This window comes from Mastomys coucha, unplaced genomic scaffold (genome assembly GCF_008632895.1).
Source record: "Mastomys coucha isolate ucsf_1 unplaced genomic scaffold, UCSF_Mcou_1 pScaffold14, whole genome shotgun sequence".
NCBI classification, from domain to species: Eukaryota; Metazoa; Chordata; class Mammalia; order Rodentia; family Muridae; genus Mastomys; species Mastomys coucha.
The window spans coordinates 135612078-135637969 of record NW_022196896.1 but is presented as its reverse complement, the minus strand read 5'-3'; the positions used below and the strand labels follow the sequence as shown (position 1 = coordinate 135637969).

The 25892-nt window shown below is 40.5% G+C and overlaps 1 protein-coding gene across 3 annotated transcripts in view; it reads right to left on the bottom strand.

Annotated features, from left to right (window-relative positions):
- Myom1 (myomesin 1) overlaps positions 1-19378 on the bottom strand; it is a 117127-nt gene extending 97749 nt beyond the window's left edge. The window contains exons 1-4 of one of the 3 annotated variants that reach the window (XM_031368719.1): positions 19204-19378; positions 15757-16103; positions 1633-1773; positions 114-363 (exon numbers count right to left, since the gene is read on the bottom strand). In XM_031368719.1, coding sequence (XP_031224579.1) covers positions 114-363; positions 1633-1773; positions 15757-16076 — 711 coding nt within the window. In that variant the 5' untranslated portion in view covers positions 16077-16103; positions 19204-19378. Of the gene's footprint in view, positions 1-113; positions 364-1632; positions 1774-15756; positions 16104-19029; positions 19148-19203 lie in introns of those variants that run through there. The other 2 variants (XM_031368717.1, XM_031368718.1) reach the window with 2 other exon arrangements.
- Positions 19379-25892: the final 6514 nt, after the last annotated feature.

Here is a 25892-nt window from a genome sequence, read left to right as displayed (position 1 = left end):
AAGCAAACTAGTCTATTTATACACATTGCTCACACATGTGCTCACACATTGCTCACACACAGCCTGTGAAGCACATTTCCATTCCTGTAAGTAGCTTGGAATTAGCTCCTTACTGTTTTCCTCAGCGACAGCTCTTCTGCCTTTTCTCGAATTGCAACGTTCCTCGATTTTTTTTCAAATGTTTCCTCTCGTTGAAGGGTGGACATGGACTGTTTGGAGGTTGTGGACCGTTTGGAAGCTGTGGACTGCTTGGAGGCCGCGATTGCTTCCTCACTCGCAAGGAGAGTCCTCTGAGCTATGTAAGCAGCAGCCTCTTTAATTCTTTCTTCTTCTGAATCTCTGATTCCACTGATGTGCACTTGCCTGAAACAATGGAGCAGAATTTAAGAACAGCGTGACAATGACAAGTTTACCCAGTTTCATTGAGCCCAGGCAGGGGCTCCCATGCCCATAGATAACCCTGGTATGATGGCTCAGCGGTTAAGAGCACTTGCAGAGGGCCCTGGTTCAGTTCCCAGCTTCCACGTGTCTGATTCACACCCTTCTGAAGCTCCAATCCTCTAGGGGTCCACTGCCCTCTCTTGACCTCCATGAAGGTGGTACACTTACACACAAGCAAGCAAAATATTCACATAAAACAAAATAAATAAATAAATAAATAAATAAATAAATAAATAAATAAATAGATCTTTAATAATGCCCTGGTAAATCAGAGTCTCTTTATTGAAGAAAGTGCCTTCTTTTAACATTAAGAATAACAAGGGTAATGGTTCCTCTTGTGGTTCTGGTACCTTTCCTAAATGACACTTCCTTCCATCCAAACAAAACCCACAAGGTAAACACTATCAGATACATGGTAGCAAGACTTAAAGAAGCTAAGGAAACTGCCTGAGGAGTTTCACCAGTCAACTCAGTGTGTTTACAATAAAAGATGAAGTTATGAATTTCTTCCAGAAAAAATGACAACGTACAATGAAAGAGAGACTAGATGTCTGAAACCTGATATGTAACTGTGTGAACTCTGCTGCAGTACACAGCCCGAAGCTGCCATGTGTGTAAACATGTCCTAATGCCACACAAGACTCTGCTGCAGAGTAGGTCTCTCTAGCACCCCAACATTGTAGAGTTTGGGATTTTAACATACATAGCTTTAAAAATTACCGTCAGCGTATACTAATTCTGCAAGGTACTTTTGTTGTTGACACTGTATACATATACTATACATTGTATACATTTTGATCACATTTGTGCCTCTAGGGCCCTTTCTTACTCTCCTCCCTTTGCTTTCACATCCTTACCTTCTTTACACTTTACAGCTTTGAATCTCTTTTACTTTATATGAATTGACTATAAATAGTATTTAATCACTCAAACCTATGGCTCTATTCTCCATGTCAACCGACCAGAAATATGTTATATCCTAAGCACTCTCTTTTGCCATGTATCCTACATATATGACAAAAGCATCTGAAAATGGAATGCCTTGACTTCAACGAGCCCATCTTTCTCAGTGTGGACTCCAGGCTTCCTACATCCTTTGTAAACCAATATATAGTGAGTCCTTGATAAATGTGAGCTACTATTAACTCCTCACTTATAATAATTACATGCAGGGAGAGAAAGTACACACACCGTCCAGAGTAAATAGGCACCATGTAGTTGCCTGGTAGGTTTCCAGTCTCTTCTCCAGACAGAAGACTCCGCTTGGCTCTCTTTGTTTGGGGGCTCATCTTGGATGAATAATCTTCCACTAGCAGACTGGAATCTGTAAGTCTGAATAAGATGTCTAACGTTAGATAGAACACAAACTGCATTTAAGATATTCCAAGAGTTGACAAAGCAGGGGGTGAGAGTCATAACCCAGGGGAATTTCCCCAGAATCTTGGGTCTCTAACATTACTATCTTTCCCATTTAGAAATGAATGAAAGTTAGATGGATTACAGATATGTATAGTACTCTAGACAGACACCAAGGGAAAACAGTAATAGAGATTTCATGGCTTTTTCCCTCAAAATTTCAAGGGAAAAGAGATGTTGATATTTTCAAATAGCTTTTCAGGTTAAGATAGTGTTTGAAATTTAGGCAGTCTTCAGTGATTTGATGTTCCAGGAGGGGGGGGCAGTACCCAGAGTAGGCCTCCTCCCTCTTTTCAAAAGAATGGAGAGAGGAATGGGGGAAGATCTGTATGAGGGGGAGAAGAGAGGAGATTAATATTGGGATATAAAGTGAATAAATAAATATTTTTTAAAACTACATATATACATATATGCATGTATTTATATACATATATGTATATATATGAAATATATATACTCTTTATATGAAATAAAAAATTTCAAGGGAAAATGAATACATATATGTATTCATATACATATGAATTCATACATACATATATTTATACACATATATGTATATATGAAATATAAAGAGTCCATGACATTTTTTCAAATATCATAAATGTATTTTTTCTTCTTTTTCTCTTTTTTTTAACTTTTATTGCATTATGATGAGAAAAGTTACATGATTTCAATTTATCTGAATTTGTTAACATTTAAAAACATATTTTAATTAAATACAATTGAATCACATTCTTGTTCCCCTTTTCTACCACTGCTCCTCCCATAGACCCCCCCTTCAATACCTACAATATCTTTTTTGTCATATTCCTTAAAATTTATAAAATATTATAACAATAAAAATAAGTATTATAAAAGTTGTTTGATATAAAACAACAATCAATTTAACAGTCTTATGTAGATGCTCATCTATAGCAATAGTGAAAATACATTTTTCTCAATATAAATTTTAATAACTCCAAACATATTAGCTGTATACTTAAAAATAATACATCACTCACTACTAGTATTTTCTTAAATGAACATGAATATATAAAGTCTTTTTGTTTGTTTTGTATTTAATAGAGTTTAAAATCTTGGCTCTTACTGTGGTACAAGCCCAAAATAAGAACAAATTTTAGACATTGGGTTTTATTGTAATAAGGCTGTATTTCAATGACCCACACATCACCAAGTAAGTATTTTTTAAAAGACATTTAGGCAGTCTATATTAATATGTTTCTTTCTTTTTGCAGTGTTAGGAATCAAACTTAGGGCTTTGAGAATGTAGGCAAGCATATAAATGGTTTTGATGCATTTTGTATTCAAGTCTTCTTAGAATATAATCGGAAATGGACAATTCCCCAAACAGAGGTTCTGGACAAATCTGACACAGACCCCTAAGCTCTCACTGTAAGAACTTTGCAGACTTAACTTCAGGCAGATTCCAGCAGGTGAGGAGAGCCTGACCTCATTAACTAAGTCTCATCACATGACATTTGGTGTTGAGTGATACAGTATGAGAACAAACCCTGGTGTCAGTTCTATTTGACTGTGCACACTGAGACAAAGTGTGTAGGGAGGTCGTTCATGTTTGAATAAATGAAAACTTCACTAGGGAAATGGGAAACAATAGAAACAAAATAAAAAAATATAGCCTTAACTTATGCAGTTGTTGGATTAAATAAAATGTACTTTTCATACAGACAGTTTGATGAACTTGAGTACATAGATCCCAGGAGACAATGTGTAAATTGAAGACTGAAAACTCCCTGTTGACTACAGTGATGAAGGATGTCAACAACAGGGGGTTGTGTGGGAATTCTCTGCACTTAGTTTTCTCCTGTGGACTTCAACTCTAAAAGAAAATAAAAATTTTAAAGCTCCTGGTCTGGAGAATTCTTGAATAGAAGGTGAAGCCTGTGAGTGTTTATCTCTCAGGAAATATCAAGCTGCCCAGTAAAAAATTATTCAAGCCTTGGCCATTGCCTAATATTTAAAAAATGTTCGGAGATGCTGGAGAGAAGGCTGTGCCATTAAGAGCACCTACTGCAAGCTAGGTGGTGGTGGTACACGTCTTTAATCTTGGCACTCAAAAGGCAGAGGCAGGAGAATCTCTGAGTTTGAAACCAGTCTGTTCTACAGAGCTAGTACAGGATATCCAGGGCTACTCTGAGAAATTCTGTCTTGAAAAATGAAAGTGGGGGAGGGAGGGAGAAAAAGAGCGAGCACTTACTGCTCTTACAGAGGACTGGGGTTTATCTATCAACACTCAGATGGTGGCTCACTACCATCTGTACCTCTCTAGTTCAGGAGATCTAATGCCCTGTGGTCTTGGAGAGCACTTGTGTACACATGCTGCACATAGACTTATGCAGGCAGGCACATACACACACACACACATGCACACACGTGTGTGTGTGCAAGTGCACAAAGAATAAATAATTGGTTTTAACATTGATAAAAGCCAAGAGAATTACCTATATCAAAGGCAGAACACGGGCCAAACATGCACACAGAAAGGAAGTGGCACTGTACAAAACAATAAGGGTCAAGGATTTACATGGTGGACGAGAGCCCAGTTTCTGAGAAGCACAAACCCATGAATGAGTATGTGTGCACCTTGTCTGTTAACTGTGTTGTGTGGGCAGGGTGGGCCACTGCCATTGATCCCCTGGTGAGATCACGTGGAAGTGTCACACACTTGTCTTCCCCCCACTCTGCAACTCAGGGTAATAGCTACCTCATTTCCATGGAACGGTTTTAAAGCTAAAGGTTAGAACCTTGAAGTTGAGCTTGTGGATTGCTTACCAATTGGAAGCCAGAGTGAAATTTGTCCCTGGCTGACTGTTCCAGCAAAAGGAGTACATTTTATATCCCAGGTCACAAAGTACGGCCTGTGCTTATTCTGGCTTAAGTGTAAAGTGGGATTTGCTTCTGCCTCTTCACTCCATTGCTGTACAAAACAAACCATGACATTAAGTGTATTTCTGCCTTCCTTGAGAACAATGGGAACTTCTCCTTACTCTTCTATTCATTATTGTTTCTATGAGCAAATTGTTGCAAACTAGGTTTTTATTATTTGATTGCAATAGAAGTTAGAATACCCCATTATATTTGTTTGTTCCTTTTTCCTAGAAGACAAATATGAACTTATTATACAGGACATACCCCAAATAAGATCCTCCTATTCTCACAAGTGAATCATAGTAGCTGAGTTTTAATAATTACATTAGATGCTAAAGATTTGTGGCAATAGCATTAGCTACCATTTAATATTTTATCTTGAAAAAACAATAAAAAGTATGATGTGGTTACATATTATACAATATTATATAGGAAATGCAAAAGTGCTACATTTTTATCCTTTCTAAATCTTATTCAACTCATTGTTTCTTTCTTTTTAAAATCTGAGACAAGGTCTCACTATGTATCCCTGGCTGTCCTGGAACACACTTTGTAAACCAGGCAAGCCCAGAACTCACAGATCTGCCTGCCTTTGCATTCTGATTACTGCAATAAAGGCATGTGCTACAACAACTAGCTAAGTTATTGTTTCTTACAAAGTGTATGAAATAGATACTAAATAACCATTTGAATAGATGACATAGTAATGTCATTTACTGATTGATTGACCGAGATAGGCTCAACCTGGCCCGGTTTCATAGTGGTCCTCCTATTTCTTCCTCCCTCTAATTTGAGATTACAGGTGCATGCAACTATGTCTAGCTTCCAAATTATCTACTGAAACTAGAAAACAAAACTAAATTAGGAACATGTTTTTGAAGAACCATGTAATGCAATTATTTGAAAAGAATAGCAGTCTACTTCATCATGATTCATGAAACCAAAGTCTAAGATTTTATGCATTAAATCTTAAACTGGAAAGTGATTCCCGAAAAGTAAAGTGTGTAGACTTTAAACTTCTTTGACTCTAAAAACCTAGATATGAGTATATTAATTTCTTGGGACTTTAGTCATATCTAAATTTTGGTAAGGATCCTTGTCTAATATCTTGGTTTCTAAGTAGATAGTAAAGCTGACACATTTAAAGCCATGTAGGTATTTTACCTATTAAAGTTGTATTGATTATATTCTTTATTACTAACTCAGATCATGAAGTTTTCTGGGTTCCTGCAAGTTAATTGATCAAATCAATCACATTGAGTGTGTTCCCATGCATCTCTCTGTGGCTATGTCTAGGTTTATCTTTTTGCACATGGATATTACTATGTCATATGCTCTGTTAATAAGTCTACATTTAGTAGATATTAAACAAATATCCTGGTATATATACTATCACATCTACAGCCAGTGGCACCATGGATAAGGGATGGAGTCAAATACCAGAAATCACTCTCTGGAAATATTCTAGGAACCCCGAAATAAGCTGACACCTGCATCTAATTAAAATACTCCATCTGTTGTGCTGGTACATTCCTGTAATCCTACCAGTTGGGAGGCAAAGGCAAACCACAGGTTTGAGGTCAGCCTGGTTTACATCGCATGCTCTGAGACAGTGGAGGCCTCAGAGTGAGACTCACAAAAAGTATTCTCTCTCTTTTGGACCATGCCAGAATAATATTTAACAGGAAAAGCAAAATGGAAAGCATTTCTAGAATCCTGGAGCTAGACAGTAACTTCTCAATGACACTTATTTAATAGGCTTTTTATGGGTGCAGAGACCAAAGCCTTTCTTACATGTTCATATAGCAAGTTGGTGGTTGAACTGGGATTGTACCCAAGCCTTCTTGATCTTCAGGCTAGTGTTATTGCTACTATGCTGCTGGTCTCCAACTTCAGCGACAGTACACTTAAAAGATATTAATTCCCACATACTTATTTATTCATAAATTCTCTGAATATACAGTCTCAATTGATGAAACACTGAATTATTAAAGACATTTTAAAGGCAAAATTCAATTTAAAGGAGAAAAAGAAGAGCTGCTAACTCTCCCTATATCTTCCTAATTTGTGGATCCCCCACCCCAACTTTAGAGACCCTGATAGCATTCCACATTGCCATCACTCTGATGATATCATTATTGAATCAGAACTTATAAAATCAATACAGAACAGATAAAGATAAGATAATCATTAAACTTAACATAAATTAAGATGTAGTCACTTAAAATTATGTTGGTAATTATCACATGACTTGTGGAAATTATCCTGGTTTCCTGAAATAGATGGGTATGAGAATGCTAACTGATCATGTACTTTCTGAAAAATACTCTGTCAAGAAAAGCAGTGCAGTGTGGGCTGCTTCTGCTGCCTTGGCTTCAGACTCAGGGTCGTTCATCCTTACGTGATCAAGACTGTACTGCATTGCTGGCTTTTCTGCTGTCTTATCCACTGAAGAGTGGTCTTAGCAACTTTTGGATCCTCAGCACTGATTCTATACTTGATGGTCAATAAATGCTTACTGACTGATGTGAATCAAATTGCTACTTCCGTGATCAGACCCTGACTGTGAGTTTTAATAGCTGAAGAGATATTTTAAGAGAGCAATGCAGGCACCTGGAAGATGGCGCAGTTGATAAAGTACTTGCCATGCCAGCATGAGCCCCTGCATTCAATCCCCAAAACCCATGTTAAAAAGCTAAGTGCAAGCCGGGCGGTGGTAGTGCACCCCTTTAATCTCAGTGCTTGGGAGGCAGAGGCAGGCGGATTTCTGAGTTCGAGGCCAGCCTGGTCTACACAGTGAGTTCCAGGACAGCCAGGGCTACACAGAGAAACCCTGTCTCGAAAAACCAAAAAAAAAAAAAGCAAAGTGCAACAATGTATATTTCTAATCCTAGTCCTTGAGGGGCAGAGGCAGGAGGACCCTAAGGCTCATAGGCCAATCAAGCCAAACTACTTGACAAGCTTCAAGCCAAGGAGATAGCCTGTCTCAAAAGAAAATAGATAGCACCTGAGGGAAACACTAGAAACAGACATCTGCTCTCAACTCACACACACATATGTGCACTTGTGCTGCCCCTGACACACTATACATATACATACACACATGCACACACACACTCACACAATACACACACATTCACACACACACACACACACACACACACACACACGACTGATGCAGAGGCAGGAGTCTCACTACTAAGGTTAGTTGCTCATCCTCCCCTCTGTTTAAAAGGCAACAATAAAGCACAAACATATCATCAAGACTCAGCTCTACACTGACTGCTCATCCGAAGGTCCTGAGTTCAAATCCCAGCAACCACATGGTGACTCACAACCATCCATAATGAGATCTGATGCCCTCTTCTGGTGCATCTGAGGACAGCTATAGTCAGTGTACTTTCATATAATAAAAAAAAAAAAAAAAAAAAAAAAAAAAAAAAAAAAAAAAAAAAGACTCAGCTCTAAAGCCAGTCCAAGGAATATATTACATGGAGAAGTGGCTCTTCATAAAGATAAATAAATGGCAGCTAAGAGCACTGACTGCTCTTCCAGTCTTGAGTTCAATCCCCAGCCACCAAATGGTGGCCCACAGCCATCTATGATGGGATGGGATGCCCTCTTCTGGTATGTCTGAAGACAGCAACAGTGCACTTACATAAATAAAATATTTTTTAAAAAATAAATTTCTTTTAGAAACTTGTATACAGTTACGTATTGCATTGTGTGGAGGTTAGAATATAATTTGTGGGAAGGCTGAAGCAGGAGGATCACAGGTTTAAGGCCTGCCTAGGCCACTCCATGACCCTTGCCTCAAAACAAAAGGTAAAATTAAAGAAGGCTAGGGGATACAGCTTGGAGGTAAGAGCTTGCCTAGAATGAAAAGACTGTTCAAATATCTAAACACATTCATGCTGTCATAAGTTGATTAGAATAAGCACAAAAGAAAGGGTGACATGATAAAGTTAGAGAAGAGGCGACAAAGTAGGGAATAGAATAGAAATATACCAAATATATTTAATACATAATTATATATTATGTAAACATATATATAATGGATCATGTCAATGAAGACCCCTCAAAGGAAATTCTGCAAAAAAAAATTAGTAGATTAATCAAGAAAAGAAGAAAATAAGAAATTAAAACCAAGAATGAAAGCAGAAACATCCTAGCCAGCCCTACAAAACTAAGGAGACTCATAGGAAAGTATGTAGACACTTCTGTGTTCACACGCTAGACAACTAAGATACAATGGAACAATTCCTATAAAGACCAAAATGACCAAAACCATCTGACGAACAAATGTAAAACTCTGAGTGACCAAAGTCAAGAAACTGAATTGATAATCTAAGATATTCTCACAGGAAAATGCAGACACCTAAGTGGCTTTTACTGATAAATTACATCAAACATGTAAGGAAGAGGTGATAATAATTATTTTCATATTTTTAAAAATATATTAAAATAACACTGTTAAATTCATCCTGTAAAGTCTGTGTTTTCTGATCAAGACCCCAGATAGGGCTACAGCCTAATATTCTTTTTATGCAAGTAGAAGTATAAACAAGCTCACAAAGCATTAAAAAATTGAATCTAGGGCTGGATAGCACAGTGGTTAAGGGCACAGGGTACTCTGGTTCAATTCCTAGCCCTAACATGGTGGCTCAAAACCATCTGTTTAACTCCAGTTCTAGGGTATCCAACATGCTCTTCTGGCTTCCCTGGGAACCAGGCATACATGCGGTACACATAAAAAGAAGCAGTCTCTCACACACATAACCATAAATAAAAATAAAAATAAATAAAAACCCCAAGTCTAATAGGTGCTGGGCATGGTGACATATGCCTGTAATCACAGTACCCAAGAGTCAGAGGCAGAGTTCTATGACTTCAAAGCCTAGTCTAGTGAGCTCCAGGTCAGCCAAGACAAAGTGATACCCTGTCTCAAAAAACAAAGAAACAAACAAAAGGGATGTTTGCTCCAACCCCAGTCCTTAAAAAATAAGTATAATAGCATATAAAACCAAGTGGAGGTAATTCCCTGTCAGTGCAAGTTGATTTACTTCAATAGAATAAAAGTAAAATTCACATGATCATCTAAAATAGGTGTTAAAAAAGATTTGACAAAATTCCTTCATCAGGGGCTGGAGAGAGTATTAAGAAGACGTTTGTTCATGCAGGGGACCAAGGTTCAGTTTCCTGAACCCACACGGCAGTTAACAAATGTCTTTTAGCTCCCTTCCTGGAGGATCCTTTGTCCTCCGCAGTCTCCCACATGCATGTTGTACACATACATAGACTTAATAAGCACACAGAACAGAAAAGGGGGAATATTTTAAACTATCTCTCAACAAAATGGGACAAGAAAGGAACTTTCTCGACCTATGAAAAGACTAAGACTCTATCTATGTGAAGAATCTATAGCTGACATCATACCCACCACCTCACTCTTTCTACTTTTTCTTGCTCTCCGGGGTCAAACTGAGGTTCACAGCTTGCTGTGCAGCAGTAAGCTCCTGTGATTACGGAGCATCTAGTCTCAGTGGTCCTCTCATGGTGCTTTTGTTTGATGTTTGGTTTTGGTTTTGTTTGAGAGTTTCTCTGCATAGTCCTGGTTCTCCTAGAACTCCTTCTATAGATCAGGCTGGCCTCAAACTCAGATGTCCACCTGCCTCTGTCTTCTGAGTGCTGGGGTCAAAGATGTGAGCCACCACACCCAGCATGATCCATTTTATGTCAGCAATGGACAGACACTTACCAACAGAATAGGTGCCTTGTTTGTCTAAGGCTGCCTCTTTTAAACTGAATTGTTCTGTCCTTGTACAAGGCACATTGACACATCCCACTCACGGTGTAGATGGTGCTGACTAGATGTGACATCAAATTTACTTCTTCCTTCCCAGAAAATGCTGGGAAAGGTCAAGCCTGCTGAAACAGCTCCCTCAGGCTTTCCCACTGTCTGGTCAGCAGGAGGGTGCTGACAGACCTAACATTTCATCCCAGGCACAGGGACTGAACTCAGGCCAACAGGTTTGGAAAAAGCACCTTTACCCAAAGCGCCATATTGTCAACCTTCTTCTGGCATTTAAATACCAACATAATGACATCATATTTCTTCCTGTATAGTTGAGGATCAGAGGAAAATGGAAGAAAAGTAGAACAGCCAGAGTTACAGAACATGGGCTGGAATATGGCTCAGATGTAAAGCTTGCTATAACAGCATGGGGATCCCAACACCCATGGAAAAAGCTGAATATGGTAACATACACCTGTAACTTCAGCACTGGGAGATGGACATGAGAGGACCCCAGAGTCTTGTCATTCAGCTAATCCAGCTGAATTCTAAAAATCCTGGGTCAGTGAGATTGCTTGACTCAAAAATGTGGTGAGTGATAGAGAAAGGCACCTGACATTGACCTATGGCCTCTATACATGCATGCACACACATGTGCACACACAGAGCCCTGCATTCCTCATTGATGACACTTATTGTTGATACCACTGTTATATAAAACATCAGTCTTACCATTCTGACAAGGTTTGTGCTGTTTAGGGGGTTAATTCAATGTAACGATGAATTAAAGGCATTTAATATGTTTTATAACATAGTAACAAAATCAGTGATACAATCACACTGACTCCAAATAAGATTCACTAAGGTCAGCCAAGCCCTAAGCACATCGAAATCTCCATACTTTCCACATTAGCATTGGACATCTAACCACAAAGTAGAGTCTAAAAATAGACCTAGCCTAGTGCTTACATCCATTGCAGAGGGATGCCTCCCTAATGCAAAGGGCCTTCATTGACAACATTGCTCACAATCCAGAGAGATCTCATTTAGCAGGAAGAATCCTTCCGTTTAGAATAAACTTAAAAGCAACCTAGAGAAATGATACAGATGCCGAGCCTGCATCTTTATTCCTCGCTCTAAAGGAGGGAGACTGAGCTGCCTCCAGGTTAGGTCAGCTTTATTTCTTTTTTACGCTGATAGATATGAAGAAAAAGGCAGCATTGGCATTTTCTCTCCCAACATGCACTGTTTCTAGCTCATCCTGTTCCCACCAAGAATCTTGAACTCAATCATGTCTGAACATAGCAAGCTGTTGATGAACACCAACCTACATACACAGTAGAGCAAGGCGTGGGGTAGAATGTGGGGAAACACTTACAGTTTGTTACTTTTATAAAGTTTGTCTAAGGCTACATGGCAAGATCCCCAATCTCTCCAAAAAGCCAGTCCAATTACTAATACTAGAGATGATATATCAAATTATAGATAAATAGGGATACTATACAGAGTCTAAATAAAGCAAGTCAGATTAACATGGTTTGAATATAAAGGTTTGCAATGGAGCTAAAGAAATAAAAGTCATTTAAAAATATATAAACATAGGGGTTAGAAAGATGGCTCAGCAGTTAAGAGCACTGACTGCTATTCCAAAGGTCCAGAGTTCAAATCCCAGCAACCACATGGTGGCTCACAACCATCTGTAATGAGACCTGATGCCCTCTTCTGCTGTGTCTGAAGACAGCTACTGTGTACTTACATATAATAATACATAAATCTTAAAATATATATATATATATATATGTAGAGAGAGAGAGAGAGAGACATAGAACTTTCTATCAATTCTTCCACATTGGGAAAATGAAATAAATACACAAGAAATTAGCTACCAACTTCATGATAATAAAAATACCATCTTCTGCAGACCCAGTGCAGACAGTCCAGGAAAATGATGTTTAACATCTAATCCTCCTCACTGCGAGACAGCTGCTTCCCTAAATGAAGTTCTTGAATATAGCTATGGAACATTCTCAAAAGAACAAACCGATGCTGTCACACGCGCACACACGGTGTTAATTCCTCCTGACTTTCCTTTGGAAGGTGATTCATTTGAAGTAAGTGCTAAAAGAAATAGATTCTCCTCAGTGACAATATTTCCATTTTTACAGCCAACATGAGGTCCTTGTGAATATCCCATGGCAGAATATGACCTATGAAAGCGATATGCAATGTGATCCTGTTCCAGGCTGCGTGGAAACCAGAGTGTTGCCATCATACATTCCAGGTAAACCCCAGCAGACTTGGGCTCTGTTACTGAACCTGTCAGAAGCTCTCATGGGGTCATTGTCCCTGACAAGACAGCTGTAGGTCAGGGATTTAAGAGTTTCTGCCTTCTCCACATCGATTCACACAAGCCACTGCATTATTTCCCCAGGGACATTCTGTATGCCCAGAGAGAGATATTTTTTCCAGTTGCTTTGACATATATTTTATACTTTAATTTTAGAAGACTTAAGATATTATATTTATTATAAAAAAGACCACCTAAGCCCAATGCATTGGAGAAGAGGATTAGAGGCAGCAGGTGACCATAAGCCACACAGCCCAGAAATATTTATGTTTTAAAGATTAGCATTTTTTTTCTGTAGACTATAAATAGACTTAATTTAAAATTATCTATATCTTACATGTGTTTTCTTTAGTTCCCATAAAATGTTTTATTCTTAAGAATGGTGAACTGAGTAGTGGTGGCACATGCCTTTAATCCCAGCACTTGGGAGGCAGAGGCAGGCAGATTTCTGAGTTCAAGGCCAGCCTGGTCTACAGAGTGAGTTCCAGGACAGCCAAGGCTACACAGAGAAAACCTGTCTCGGAAAAAACAAAAAACAAAAAACAAAAACAAAAACAAACAAACAAACAAACAAAAGAATGGTGAAATAAAAATTACCTCAGGCTGAGGATACAAATATCTACCCAACACACTGGACTAAACAAGCAAGCACAGCTAAGGCAACTGCAGAATTATGGGACTTCTCCCTGAAAGGCTTCCATGGTCCAATGTCATAGCAACCTCCTCCTTTGAGTGACTGAAGACTCAGTCTAACACTTCTTTTCTGATCTCCAAAATCATCAGTGAGTTTGCTGTTTGAAACAGTGTTGAAAGCTGTTGAGGTTCTTGCTAAGGGTGGAGGAAACACAGGATGGATAGGAGAGGAAGGTAGTTATAAATACAAGCCAAGGCCATGTGACCAGTTGCAGAAACAAAGATTATAAACACAGGAGTGTTTCTGTCATATTTGTAAGAAAGTGTTTGTATAGATATTTGTGTTTTCTTTCTTCAAATTTCTTATCATGTAATGATAATTGTTTAAGTACAACATCAATTAAGAGAAAGTTAGTGGTTATCATATTTAGGTTTGAGATACTAAAAGAGTGTTCCTCAAGGCACACTGTCACCTCTTCTGAAATTTATAATGCATTTCAGTTGTTTGATGGATGGTTATATCATGTTAGATATAACATTGACATGGATAAATATATAATACATTTGAATTATTTATACCTAGTTATTATTTTTATTTGGAAATTAGTATCATATAAGAAGATAATATGATTATGCGTCAAGTTGACAGAGGGTGGATTTGTGGTAGCTATTCTTGGTTATCAACTTTAATACATCCAGAATTCACCAAAATCCAAGTAGTTGGGTATACCTGTGAGGGATTTTTTTTCTTAGTGAAGTCATTTGAAATGGTAAAACCCACTTTTAATATGGATCTTCTGAAGTGGTAAGACCTCAGAGATGAGTAGATCCACCTTTAAACTGGGCCATACCTTCTGCTGGCAGCCTATGGAAAGCATGTGAAAGAAGGAAGCTTCCAATCCTTGCCTGCTTGCCCTCACTCTTACTGACAATCCATTTTTACACTGGCATTAGAGCCTGCTTCTTCAGGATTTGGGCATGTACTGAAGACTAGACAAAACATTCAGCCTCGTCGATCTGAATGAACATCTACTGGATTCTTGGACCTTCTGTTGATAGATAGCTATTGTTAGACTGGCTGGACCACAGCCTATAAACCACTCTAATAAATCCCGTGTGTGTGCCTGTGTGCCTGTGTGCATTCATTCTATCAGTTCTCTGCCCCTAGGGAACTTTGGTAAAGATGAGAATGGAATGCAGAATTGGCTGAGCAGTCAAGAACACTTCTCCCCTTCACAGAATTCAGGTTCTATTCCCAATACTCATACTGTGTGACTCATGACCACCACCTAAAATTCCAGTTCTGGGGGCTCTGACACCCTCTTCTGAGCTTTGTGGAAACGTGCACACCTGTGATATACATAAACTCAGCAGGAACACATACATATGCTTGAATTAAAACTCTTAGAAGAAGGAAACTTCCCATTCCCACATGGAAGACCTCAGTCAGAAAAGCAGCCTTTACTCCCGCCCCAGCAAAGAGATCTAAATGGGAAATTTCTAGATATAATAGTTCACATTTGTGTTAATTTTATTGTTCCCAAGGAAAGGAGAGTCTGGGTTTGCTTTGCAGAACAAACTTTCATCTAAGCTTTGCTCTTCCTAGCATCCTAACATGGCTTTCTTATTTGGGAGTTTGGCCTCCCTCGTTGTGTTTGGTCAATAATCTTATTCGGTACACTGTTTACTTGTTCCTATTATTCTTAGGCTCACTGAGAGAACGCCATGCTTCTGTTCAAAATATTCCAGGTAGAGAAAATATTTGTTGCTTGAATAATGGCTCAGAATTTTGAGCACTGGTTTTCAGATCTTGAAATTTTCCTATGCATCTCTGCTGTAGTTTAATTCCCTGGGACCTGTGAATTTTAAAATCTATATTGGCTTTTAATCTAAGAGAAACATTATGAGAGCAGAAAACATGCTGAGTGTCAAAATGTTTCCTGCCTCTACTGCTGCCAGAGTAGAAACCGAAATTTCCTTCTAGAAATATGGTCATAGCTAATAACTCAAGCAAGACATCCCAGTGGGACTCTCAAACTCTGTGGATATCAAACAGACCACAAAGAGGAAAGGTAACATTCAGTGCTCAGGTCTTCCACCCCACCCCACCCCGGCACACACACACACACACACACACACACACACACACCTGTTATAACAGGGTTGTAATATTTAAGAAGACAGGAAACCTGATTATTTAGAGTATGTGCCCAAGGTTGGAAGGCTGCTCCTGACATACCCATGGGAATAGCCATAATCATACGCAGAGGCTGTCTTCCGGCTGACTTCAGACCCTTGAGAATGGTGGGATGATGATGTTCCAAGACTGTAGGCCTGTGAGGCCTGCTGCTGGTAGGCAGCGGCTGATGCTTGACTAAAGGCCTCTGACTCCTGGCGGTGTGCCGCTGAGGAACGGCTGCTGTAAGCAGTGGAGCCATGGGTGTAGACCGCAGAGCGCTTCTTCTCCTGTTGGTAGTGGCTCATGGTGGTGCGAAGGTCCTTGTTCCGGTAACTGAGATCATAGTGCTGGTGGGACCTCTGATAAAAAGGCAAAGACATCGCGTGCCCTCGAGGGGAGGAGGCAACCTGTAAGGAGACAGCTCTTTACTGAATGATCCCAGAGAAAATTCATCTCAACCAATGTAGAATAAAACGCAGACTGCAATCGTTCTAAGAAGTGAATGGGAAAGGATGTAGGTTCCGCTTAACCTAGTACCCACAATCCCCCTCTTGAGAGGTCCACACACAGCACTGCCATCATTGGGCATTCCTTTCTTTCTTGTCCTCCTCTCTGGCTATTGTGCTTTTTTCCCAAACACTCTCGTGACGCCTATTTCTAATTTTCTGATGTTCTGTTCTGTTGTGTGCTCCATTTAAAAGAATGTGAAATGCTGAGAAGTAAAGTGGTATTCATTTAAGAAAAAATGAGCACCTGCTGGGAGCCTGAAGTTATTCTAGCACAAGTATAGAGCTTAAAAAAACAAAAACAACAAAAATCCTACTCCAATGGTCCAAGACAGGACTCAGGAGATTGACAGCAGTGAGAGGTAATTGTTGTGAAACATGTCAGGATGCACTAAGGCCCATGGAGCAAAGTAAGAGGCAGGACACAACAGAAAGCACCCTCATTAGAGACTGCTTCAATGGAAAAAGAGGCTGAGCAAGAGGCTGTCAAGAGCTCCAGGTGGAGTACCCATGCAGAAGCCCTGGCAAGAGCGAATGTGTCAGTCTCCATATAGGACTAAGGACAGTGGAGCTGCAAGACTTGGAGAGGGCAGAGAAGGAACAAATGATGTCAGAGAGGTGAAGAGCAGATAGTATGGAGTCGTGGAGTAGATACTAAGGGCTTGGCTTTTACTCAAGAGAGCTGAGAAGCTACTAGAAGACTCTGAGCTGGCAATCCCTGTTGAAAGAAAGCTAAGAGGTCAGTCAGAGGGCTATCCTGCACCAACTTATGCCCCTTTTCTCCAGATGAACATGCTAAACTGTCTCCAATCCTTCAGAATGGGACTCCATTAGAAAACTGGGTCCTTAAAGGGAAAATGAAACTGAAATGAGCTTATTCAAGTGGGCCTTAGCCCAACAGGGTTGGCATCCCCAGAATAAAAGAAAATGAAGACTGTCAGAACACAAAACATAGTGAGCACCACATGGAGGCATTGGAGAAGTGGACCATCTACAAGTCATCAGCAGCTTTATCATGGTTTTGCCTGCATGTTTTATGTGTGCATTAGATGTGTGCCTGGTACCTGTGGTAGACAAAAGACCTCTGATACTGAAGTTATAAATAGCACTGAGCTGCCATCTAGGTGTTGGGAATTGAACCTGGGACCTCCAGTAAGTAGCTTTATTTTTTAAAAAACAAGAAAAAGGAAAAACAGTATTTATTCCATATAGAAATATGGGAGAATCCATATAGGAATATAAAGAATCTGGCCTCAGTGTGGCTCTGGCATTTCATATCTATCAGGTAATTGATTTTGTGTGTCTGGGGGTGCATTGTGTCACAGCATGTACACGGAGCACAGAGGACAACTTGTTAGCATCCGTTCTCTCCTTCCATGAGCACTCTAGGGATGGAACTCAGGTCATCAGGCTTAGCAGGAAGTGCCTTTGCTCACAGAGCCCTCACATTTACTTCATGTGTAAATCATGTATTCACCGAAAGGAAGCCTATCAGCCATGTGGCAAACTAGGGCAAGTTGTAATTTTATAGACACCTCCCCCTAGGTTTTTAAAAAATATTCACATACATACTAATATTATTTTCAAAACTATATAAGAAAATTGTTTTCAAGCAAAGGGTTTTTTCTAACTTTGTCTTGCTTAAAATTTCTAAGTAAGGAGTGAATCCTTCTAATATTTTGTCTTATTTAAAACTAAATTTAAAAAAAAAAACTAAATTTTATTTAAGCAGTTTAAAAAGTCAATGTGTGCTCACTAGAGAAGAAAATCCAGCAAACTTCACTCCTGAAATATATATCTGAGGTCCCATGGGACATACCAGTCTACATGACATTTTCTAAGAGGGAAAAAAAATAGCTACTAGCAAGCAACTGTGCTTCAATCCTTAAATAGATTGCTTTTTCTGTTACTATATATGCAGAATTGTACTTAATAACTTTTAGATGGTGTTTATAGTATAAAAGGGTTAGAATACATTGCATTATCGTCATGAAGTGTTAGGTAAGCTTCTGCAGTGATGTCATCAGAGTGACTTACAAATAATAAAAGTTCCTTCACTGTGTTATTATAAACTAACATTGCTACCCAGATGGTTCAAAATGCTATCTTCACAAAACAAATGATTTAAATGTCTTGTTCCAATTCCATTTTCCATTCTTCATTATTGGCCCCAAAGTATGCTTATGTTATTAATATCTACTATTTAGTACATAGGGGTCATGTATTAAAAGTAAACATGGTTTGACTTTAAGTCACCAGTGCTCACTGACCCTTGGAACCAAAGTATAGCCAGCCACTTCCTTTTCTTCCTTTTCAAGCTTTGCCCACACACAACAGCCAGAATTTGTTAGAAATGAAGACTTTTTTTTGTCTTTGTACTCCTGAAAACTAATTTTTATTTCTAAAAAGAATTTGGAAGGTTAGGAATAACTACTAACTCCATAATTGTAACTGTGCTTTAATACTCTAATACTTGGCAGCAGAGGCCAAAAAACTGATGGAAATTAATTACAGAAGGCAATCGCTTCAGGGTCACAGTGCCAGGTCTGCCACCTCTGTGTTACCCAGTCATTTTTCAAGTCAGAAATATCACAATGGTCTCGAGAGTTCGTCCACACTGCTCTCTCATGGCAGAGTTCATCTCCCGCCTCTCCTCCCCCACCCCTCTCTTCCCCTTGGAGCTAAGTCACTAGATCATGAATTAGTGGCTTTAAAGAGAATTTGTATCCTTCTGGCCTAATTTGCACTCAGGGAGATCTGTAAATACTTCACTACTCGCCTCCCTGAGAGAGTACTTGCATTGAATCTGTGACAAATGTGAGCTTACAGTTCCAGAAACAGCAGCTTGATTTCAAAAGAATATGGCAAAACAGCCACCAGTCCGGACAGTTACCCTGCTGTCCCCTCGTTCCCTTCCAGGAGCAACTCTGTTACTTCCTTGCTGAGGCTGAGAAGGCAGAAAGAAACTGGTGAGTACATTTGCCACCTCCATGTCACTTACCGGTTTCTGGGGTGGGGGTTGGGGGCCGTCCCACTGCTGCAGCCGAGGAGCAGGAGAGAATGAGGACCCACCTAGGCTGAATCCAAGAGAAAGTTAAGAGGCAGGACTAGAGACTAGATTCTGGGGACCAGTTCAAAAATAATGCATGTGGTCAGGCAGCAGAATGTCAGGGCCCCACAGCCAGCCTTTTATGGCCAAGAAGGTGGATAAATATAGCAGCACATGGGAGGGTAGTCCCAAATCCAGAGAAGAACTCGACAGGAAGCTGCAGGAGCAGTGGTGGGGTTAGGTTAATGGCTCAATGAGTGTGGTCTGATTAAACTTAATAGAGGACTTACTTAAATAGAGGGTTCTATAGGCTGTGTCCATTATATCTTTACTGCTTTGTATTTAACCATGCAGGGCAATGAGTGGCTTGTGTTCAGAGCTAAAAACAGGTGTAGGAATCTGATCCTCAAAATGGACCTCATGGAATCTTAATGCCAAGATGCGGCTTTGTGTACGCTGTTGGTGACACATGTAGCACAGCGTTGAAAGACAACATGGGAGAAAGAGCTGGGGCCTAACTAAAGTTAGTGCGGAGGCGGTCAACTTCTCAAAGGACACTCGCTATTCCTCTCCGTTTAGGAAAAGTTACAAAGTAATCACAGCTTCAGATGCAATTGTTCAATTCCTCCTTCATTAGCAAAAAGCCTTAGGAAAAGGAATTTGTTATTTAATCCTTCCAAATTCAAGAGCAGACTCAGCCTAACCATCTGATTCTTTGTTTCCAACCAGTGGTATAATGAAGGGGAAGTGGCCCAGCCTGACACACGGGCTGCACCCCAGACTTCTTGTGAAAAGAACCTGGAGCAATGGTGCATATCTGTAATTCCAGAATTCAATAGAAACAGTAATCCCAGGAAAACCAGAAGCAATGGTGCATATCTGTAGTTCCAGAACTCCATGGAGATGGTAATCCCAGGAGTCCTACAGCAAGATGACAGGCAGAGACAGGAGGATCATAGCTAAGCTGGTAGGCCAGCTGGTTTAGAGTACTCAGCATAGTGAACAAGACAAACCACACTGCAGCTAAGTGAAAGGAAGAATGGGTTCCAGCAAGCTGTTCTCTCTCTTTCCCTGTCCCCTCCCTCCCTCCCTCCCTGCCCCTCTCTCCCTCCCTCTTCTTCCCTCCCTCCCTCTCTTTCTCTCTCTCACACACAGTACACACACACTAACAATAAACAAAAAGTAATCAATTACAAACTATAAACTTCGGAAACTATCTGCTTTGATAATTCCCCCCCCCCCCAGTGGACAAAGAGATACCTTGGTAGTGGTGGTGTTCTTATATAAGTCAGGGACGGAGCAGTTGACAACCCTTTGTTCATCCTAGCTTGATGCCTGGCTTGGTGGCTTAGTCAGGGTTTGTATTCCTGCACAAACATCAGGACCAAGAAGCAAGTTGGGGAGGAAAGGGTTTATTCAGCTTACACTTACACATTGCTATTCATCACCAAAGGAAGTCAGGACTGGAACTCAAGCAGGTCAGGAAGCAGGAGTGATACGGAAGCCATGGAGGGATGTTCCTTACTGGCTTGCTTCCCCTGGCTTACTTAGCTTGCTTTCTTATAGAGCCCAAGACTACGAACCCAGGGATGGCACCACCCACAATGGGCTGTCTCTGCCTTGATCACTAATGGAGAAAATGCCCCACAGCTGGATCTCATGGAGGCATTTACTCAACTGAAGCTCCTTTCTCTGTGATAACCCCAGCCTGTGTCAAATTGACACATGAAACCAGCCAGTAGTGGCCAAAGCTGTGTTATGCCTAGGACTTATAAAAATCAAGTCAAATCGATTCCAGGCAGCACAGCACAGGAGAAAGAAGACAGACCTGCCCTCCAACACATGGCATAGGTAGGCCATAGACACCCTGCTTACTGCCATACCATGTAGCATGGATCTGAAGAGCTGGCCCCATCTCTCACCAGCAGCAGCATTTGGGAGAGCATCTGTGTGTCTGACCCAGGCAGCACAGTGCAGCTGGTCCTGGTGACAGAGGTGTGGGTGAGCCAACCTCAGGGTATGAGTGTGGGAGAGCTGACCCTGCCACACACAGGCTGCAGCATGTGGGGGAGTGGGCCCTGAACTATGACTGGGTATCACAGTGGAGCTGGCTCTGGAGGTGTGGGTGCAGGTTAGCCTGCACTAGGGGCATACGAACAGGAGAGCTGACCCTGCCACCTGCCAATGGTGACAATGGGTGGCCCAACTAAAACAGTACAGATAAAGGAGAGCAGGCGAACTGACCAGCTCGGCTACCACTCAGGCCCAGATTCAGGGCTCTGAATTAGCCCATCCCAAAATCTCTATCATCCGTGAACAGTTGGGAAACATGAAAGGGCTGCCAGTCCTGTTGTTCCAAAGCTGCAGATGTCCATGACACAGGGAACCAACAGGAAAACCAAGAGGAGTCCTGATGAGCATCCAGCATCGATGGTGTCACAGAAGCTAGAGATCTGGAATCAGACCAATGACTCATTCCGATGAACATTTGCAAGTGAAGGTATGTGGGCAGAAGGACTTACTGTGGGACACATTGTGACACACTACAGCTTCCACGATGAGATGTTTTCTATGCTTTGTTTTGTTGTTGGTGGTGGTGTGTGGTGTGGTGGTGGTGGTGGTGGTGGTGGTGTGTGTGTGTGTGTGTGTGTGTGTGTGTGTGTGTGTGTGTTTTGGTAGGGAAGGATGCAAGGGCAAAGAGCAGATATGAGGGGTTAGGGAGATGAGTGGGACTGGGGTCCATGATGTGAAACTCACAAAAAATTAATAAAAAGTTAAAAAAAAAAGAATTCTAGTTAATAGTTCCAAGAGATTTTCTTAGTGTATTTTCTGCTGTTTATTGTGATTACATTGTCTATAAAAATGTTTAATTCTATAATTCTAGTCTTCTGTATCCCAAAAGAGAGAGGAAAAAAAGAATTCTAGATAGTTTCTTTCCTTGAGGTAATGACTGGTTTTAAGGTAGATATACATTCTCCTCTTTAAACTGATTAGAAAAGTGTTTCCTAAGTATAAAATAATGATTAACTAAAAGACAAAATAGATGTACAAGTTGCAACTAGCCCCTAGAATTCTGCCAGCTCATTTTCATTTTAGAGAGGGACACAAAGTAATTAGAGGCAGTAAAAGCTCTATGTATGGGGGTGGGGGGCAGGGAAGAAAGAAGCGTCATTCTGGGATGAAATGTAAAGAAAATGAACAAGGGCTAAGTTCCACCTAAAATTAGGAATGCCTTTTCCTAGGCTGTCAACTTTAATTCACAACTAAAACTCAAATATCAACAACAGAAAGAAAGAAAGATCTGTATCCATTCAGTTTGGTCCACAAAACATTTCTAGACAGCCTATCAATGAGTGCAGCACTGTGGTACACCAGGAACACAGAGCACAGCACAGCGGAATGGGAAGTCCTAGGGATAATTACATTATGACAAAATAGGTAACAGAATAAGGGATCCTGGTAAGAGCTTCGTAAAACAAAACCTGAAAGAATCCCTCGCTTTTACAAGACAGGACTAAAGGAAAATCTAATGATATGCTACAAAAGGGGAAGAAATGTGGGTGATACCATCCCTGTGGTTAAAAATTTCCTTCTTTCTCCAATGAAGATCCTTTAAGCATAAGAAAAAAATCTTAGCTGAATAGTTCCATAAACTCTTTTGAAGGCTGAAGCTGGAGTTACCTATAATTTGTACGGTAATTAGCTTGTATCCTCTCTAGCTTAAAGTTGCTCTGTGTGTGTGTGTGTGTGTGTGTGTGTGTGTGTGTGTGTGTGTGTATGTGAAGTATATGTGATGAGTATGTGTGTATGTGTGTGAATGTATGTATGTCTGTGTATATGTATGTGTATGAACATGTGTGTATGTGTGTGGTGAATATGTGTGTATATATGTGTGAATATGTATGTATGTGCATGGTGTGTGTGTATTTGTATGTGTATTATGAGTGTGTGAATGTGTGTGTGGTGAGTGTGTATATGATGTGTGTATGTGAACGTGTGTATATGTATGTGTGTGAACATGTGTGTATGTGTAGTGAGTGTGTGTTTATATGTGTATTATGTGTATATATGTGTATGTGTATGAATGTGTGTGGTGTGTGTGTGCATGTGTATATATATGTCTGTATGATGTATGTATGTGTATATGTGTGTGAACATATGTGCATGTATGATGTGTATGTGTGTATATGTATGTGTGAGGTGAGTCTGTGTATATGTGTGTTCAGAGGTGGGATCTCAGGTATCTGAGGTATCTAGTGTCAAACCTTGCTATTTATTGAATGACTTCAAGAACCATTTCACCTCTAAAGCTCTGAACCTACATTTGCTCTCTAGTTGTCTCTAGATTGATTTTGTGTGTGTGTGTGTGTGTTTTCAATCTAGAGCATGACTTCTACTCTGTCCTCACTCATAAACTGATTTAGAATACTTTGTTCTAAAAAGGGAAACTGCTTGAAATGCCTCTGAAATGCCCCTATTGGTGTATTTTTTTATTTTTTGGTTTTGTTTTATTAACATTTTTAATCTCTAATGTCCCTAAAAATAATCCAAATATGTTTGTGTTACCATTAAAAGCTGTGGTTTGCAAATAGAGGAGGGGTGAGTGAGGAAGACAACAGGGAGGGAAGGACAGGAAATCAGGGCTTCAAATTCTTATAAGAAGCCAAGTTTCACCTAGTTATTAAATGAACCAGTTCTGAACTAGATCTAGAGCTAAAATTAGAGCTAGTTATCTGAGCAATGGCAAAATGCAGCCAACAGAGTCTTCCATCAGGCCCTGTAGACTACGAATTGCCCAGGCAACCTCTCTCCACACTGGGCAGAAGGGAAGGATTTCTGGGTCAGTGGTCCTGGAAAAATACAGCCCTAGTAGATATGTGATAAGACAGGTTCCAACATCTACTCAGATCCTGTCTACTCCCATGTCCCTACTGTAGGTTCTATGCCACCAGTAAGCTCAGTTTCATAGAGGGAGGCCTTGATTTTCTGTGTAATGCTGCACTCATGCATTTAGGTATTAATACCTTTTTATTCTTTTCTGTTGCCTGTATTTCCTTCTCTCAGTTCTTTCCTCCATCACAAGAACCTTAACTTTGCCAGACCCTCTGTATTAATTACGTTTCTCACTGATGTACTGGGACATCTGAAACAACTTAAAGAAGGAAGGGTTTGGTCCACAGGTCAGGGGCGTGGTTCATGTCAGCAGAAAAAGCATGGCTTCAGGATCATAAAGCTACAGGTGGCACTCTGTTCACAGTGAGGGAGCAGAGAGAGAGATGCGAGCTGAGATGGACTCAGCTGGCTCTCTCCTCCTCACTCAGTCTGGGACCCCAGACCATGGAATGGTGCTATCCAAATTCAAGTTAAGTCTTTCCTGCTCAGTTAAACCTTTCTGGAAACACCCCTAAAGATGCTCCCAAGATATATTTCTATGGTGATTCTAATTCCTATCAAGTTGACAATCACACTCTCCATGTTTGCTTGAGGAGAAAAGCCCTTGTCTGCTAAGGTGTAACTGGCCTAGGATTGTTGGTTAGGTCTGCAGATGCTGATCAAACACTTCTGCACAAGCAGAAGTAGCCAGTGACACTAATAGAAACTCTTATGCAGAGGTGAAGGGGTACCCTTGGCTTCTGCCACCACCCTAAATTCAAACCCCAGTCTCGACAGCTCTCTTCCTAGACAACATCTTCTGCAGGAAGGAAGGTAGAGTTTAACATGAATGGGGCAGCATCTTAAATAACAAGCAGGTCCCAAGTTCTAGCTGAGCCTTAATTACCTTTACTATACCCTAAGATGCCCTACTGTGTACAAGAAGTTTGAGAGGGTAATTGTACTGTTTTAACCTTGACCCTGCTCTCAGCATGCTCCTCTGCCCTCCACTGGTGAATAAAGTGCTCTGTGAATGCCTTCTCTTGCTGCTAAACACTAAGAACAGTCAGGCAGCTGTCTGCTCTGTCTCTTTCCTTTTCTCTTTCTCCCCACCTGACCCCCCTTCTTGTGATTCTGACAGTCTCTTTGCTCCGTTTGGGTGGTAATGTTTCCCTCAGTGTTAACTAATGTGTCAGCAAACAATGTTTGAATTTCCAGAGACAGAAAATTTGAAATGTTGCATTTTGAGAAGAATGATGGCTTCATCCTTGTTTGACACAGAGGCAGTAGAGCTAGAACAAACTTCACTCAGGAATCCATTTATCTTCCAGATCAACAGATACATTGTACATAATTTGTCAGAGTTGTTGAGAGCTGTGACGGCCTCATGAATCAGTACTAAGATACACTGTCACAAAGCCTGGGCAGTATGATGAACCACAGCAAAACAAGTCTACTGACCAGGCAGAATGAGGGCTGCAACTGAGAACAAGAGGATGAGTACAGGCAGAGCTCATTCATCATCTCTCCTTTAGAACCTATCTGGGTCCTCCTTGCTTTCCCAGCTACCCTCCTTAACACAGTTTAGGGGATCTTGGCCATCCATCCCGCATACTCCTCCAGCCCACCCCTCTCAGTTTCTCTGTTTGGTTCCTTACCTCCAACCACAGCAATTCCCCAAGCTCTGGGACTTGAAAGCCTCAGTTCCTCCACATGCGCCACTCCTTTGTTTGCCTAGCACATGCACACCTGTCTCCTGTACTGTGAGT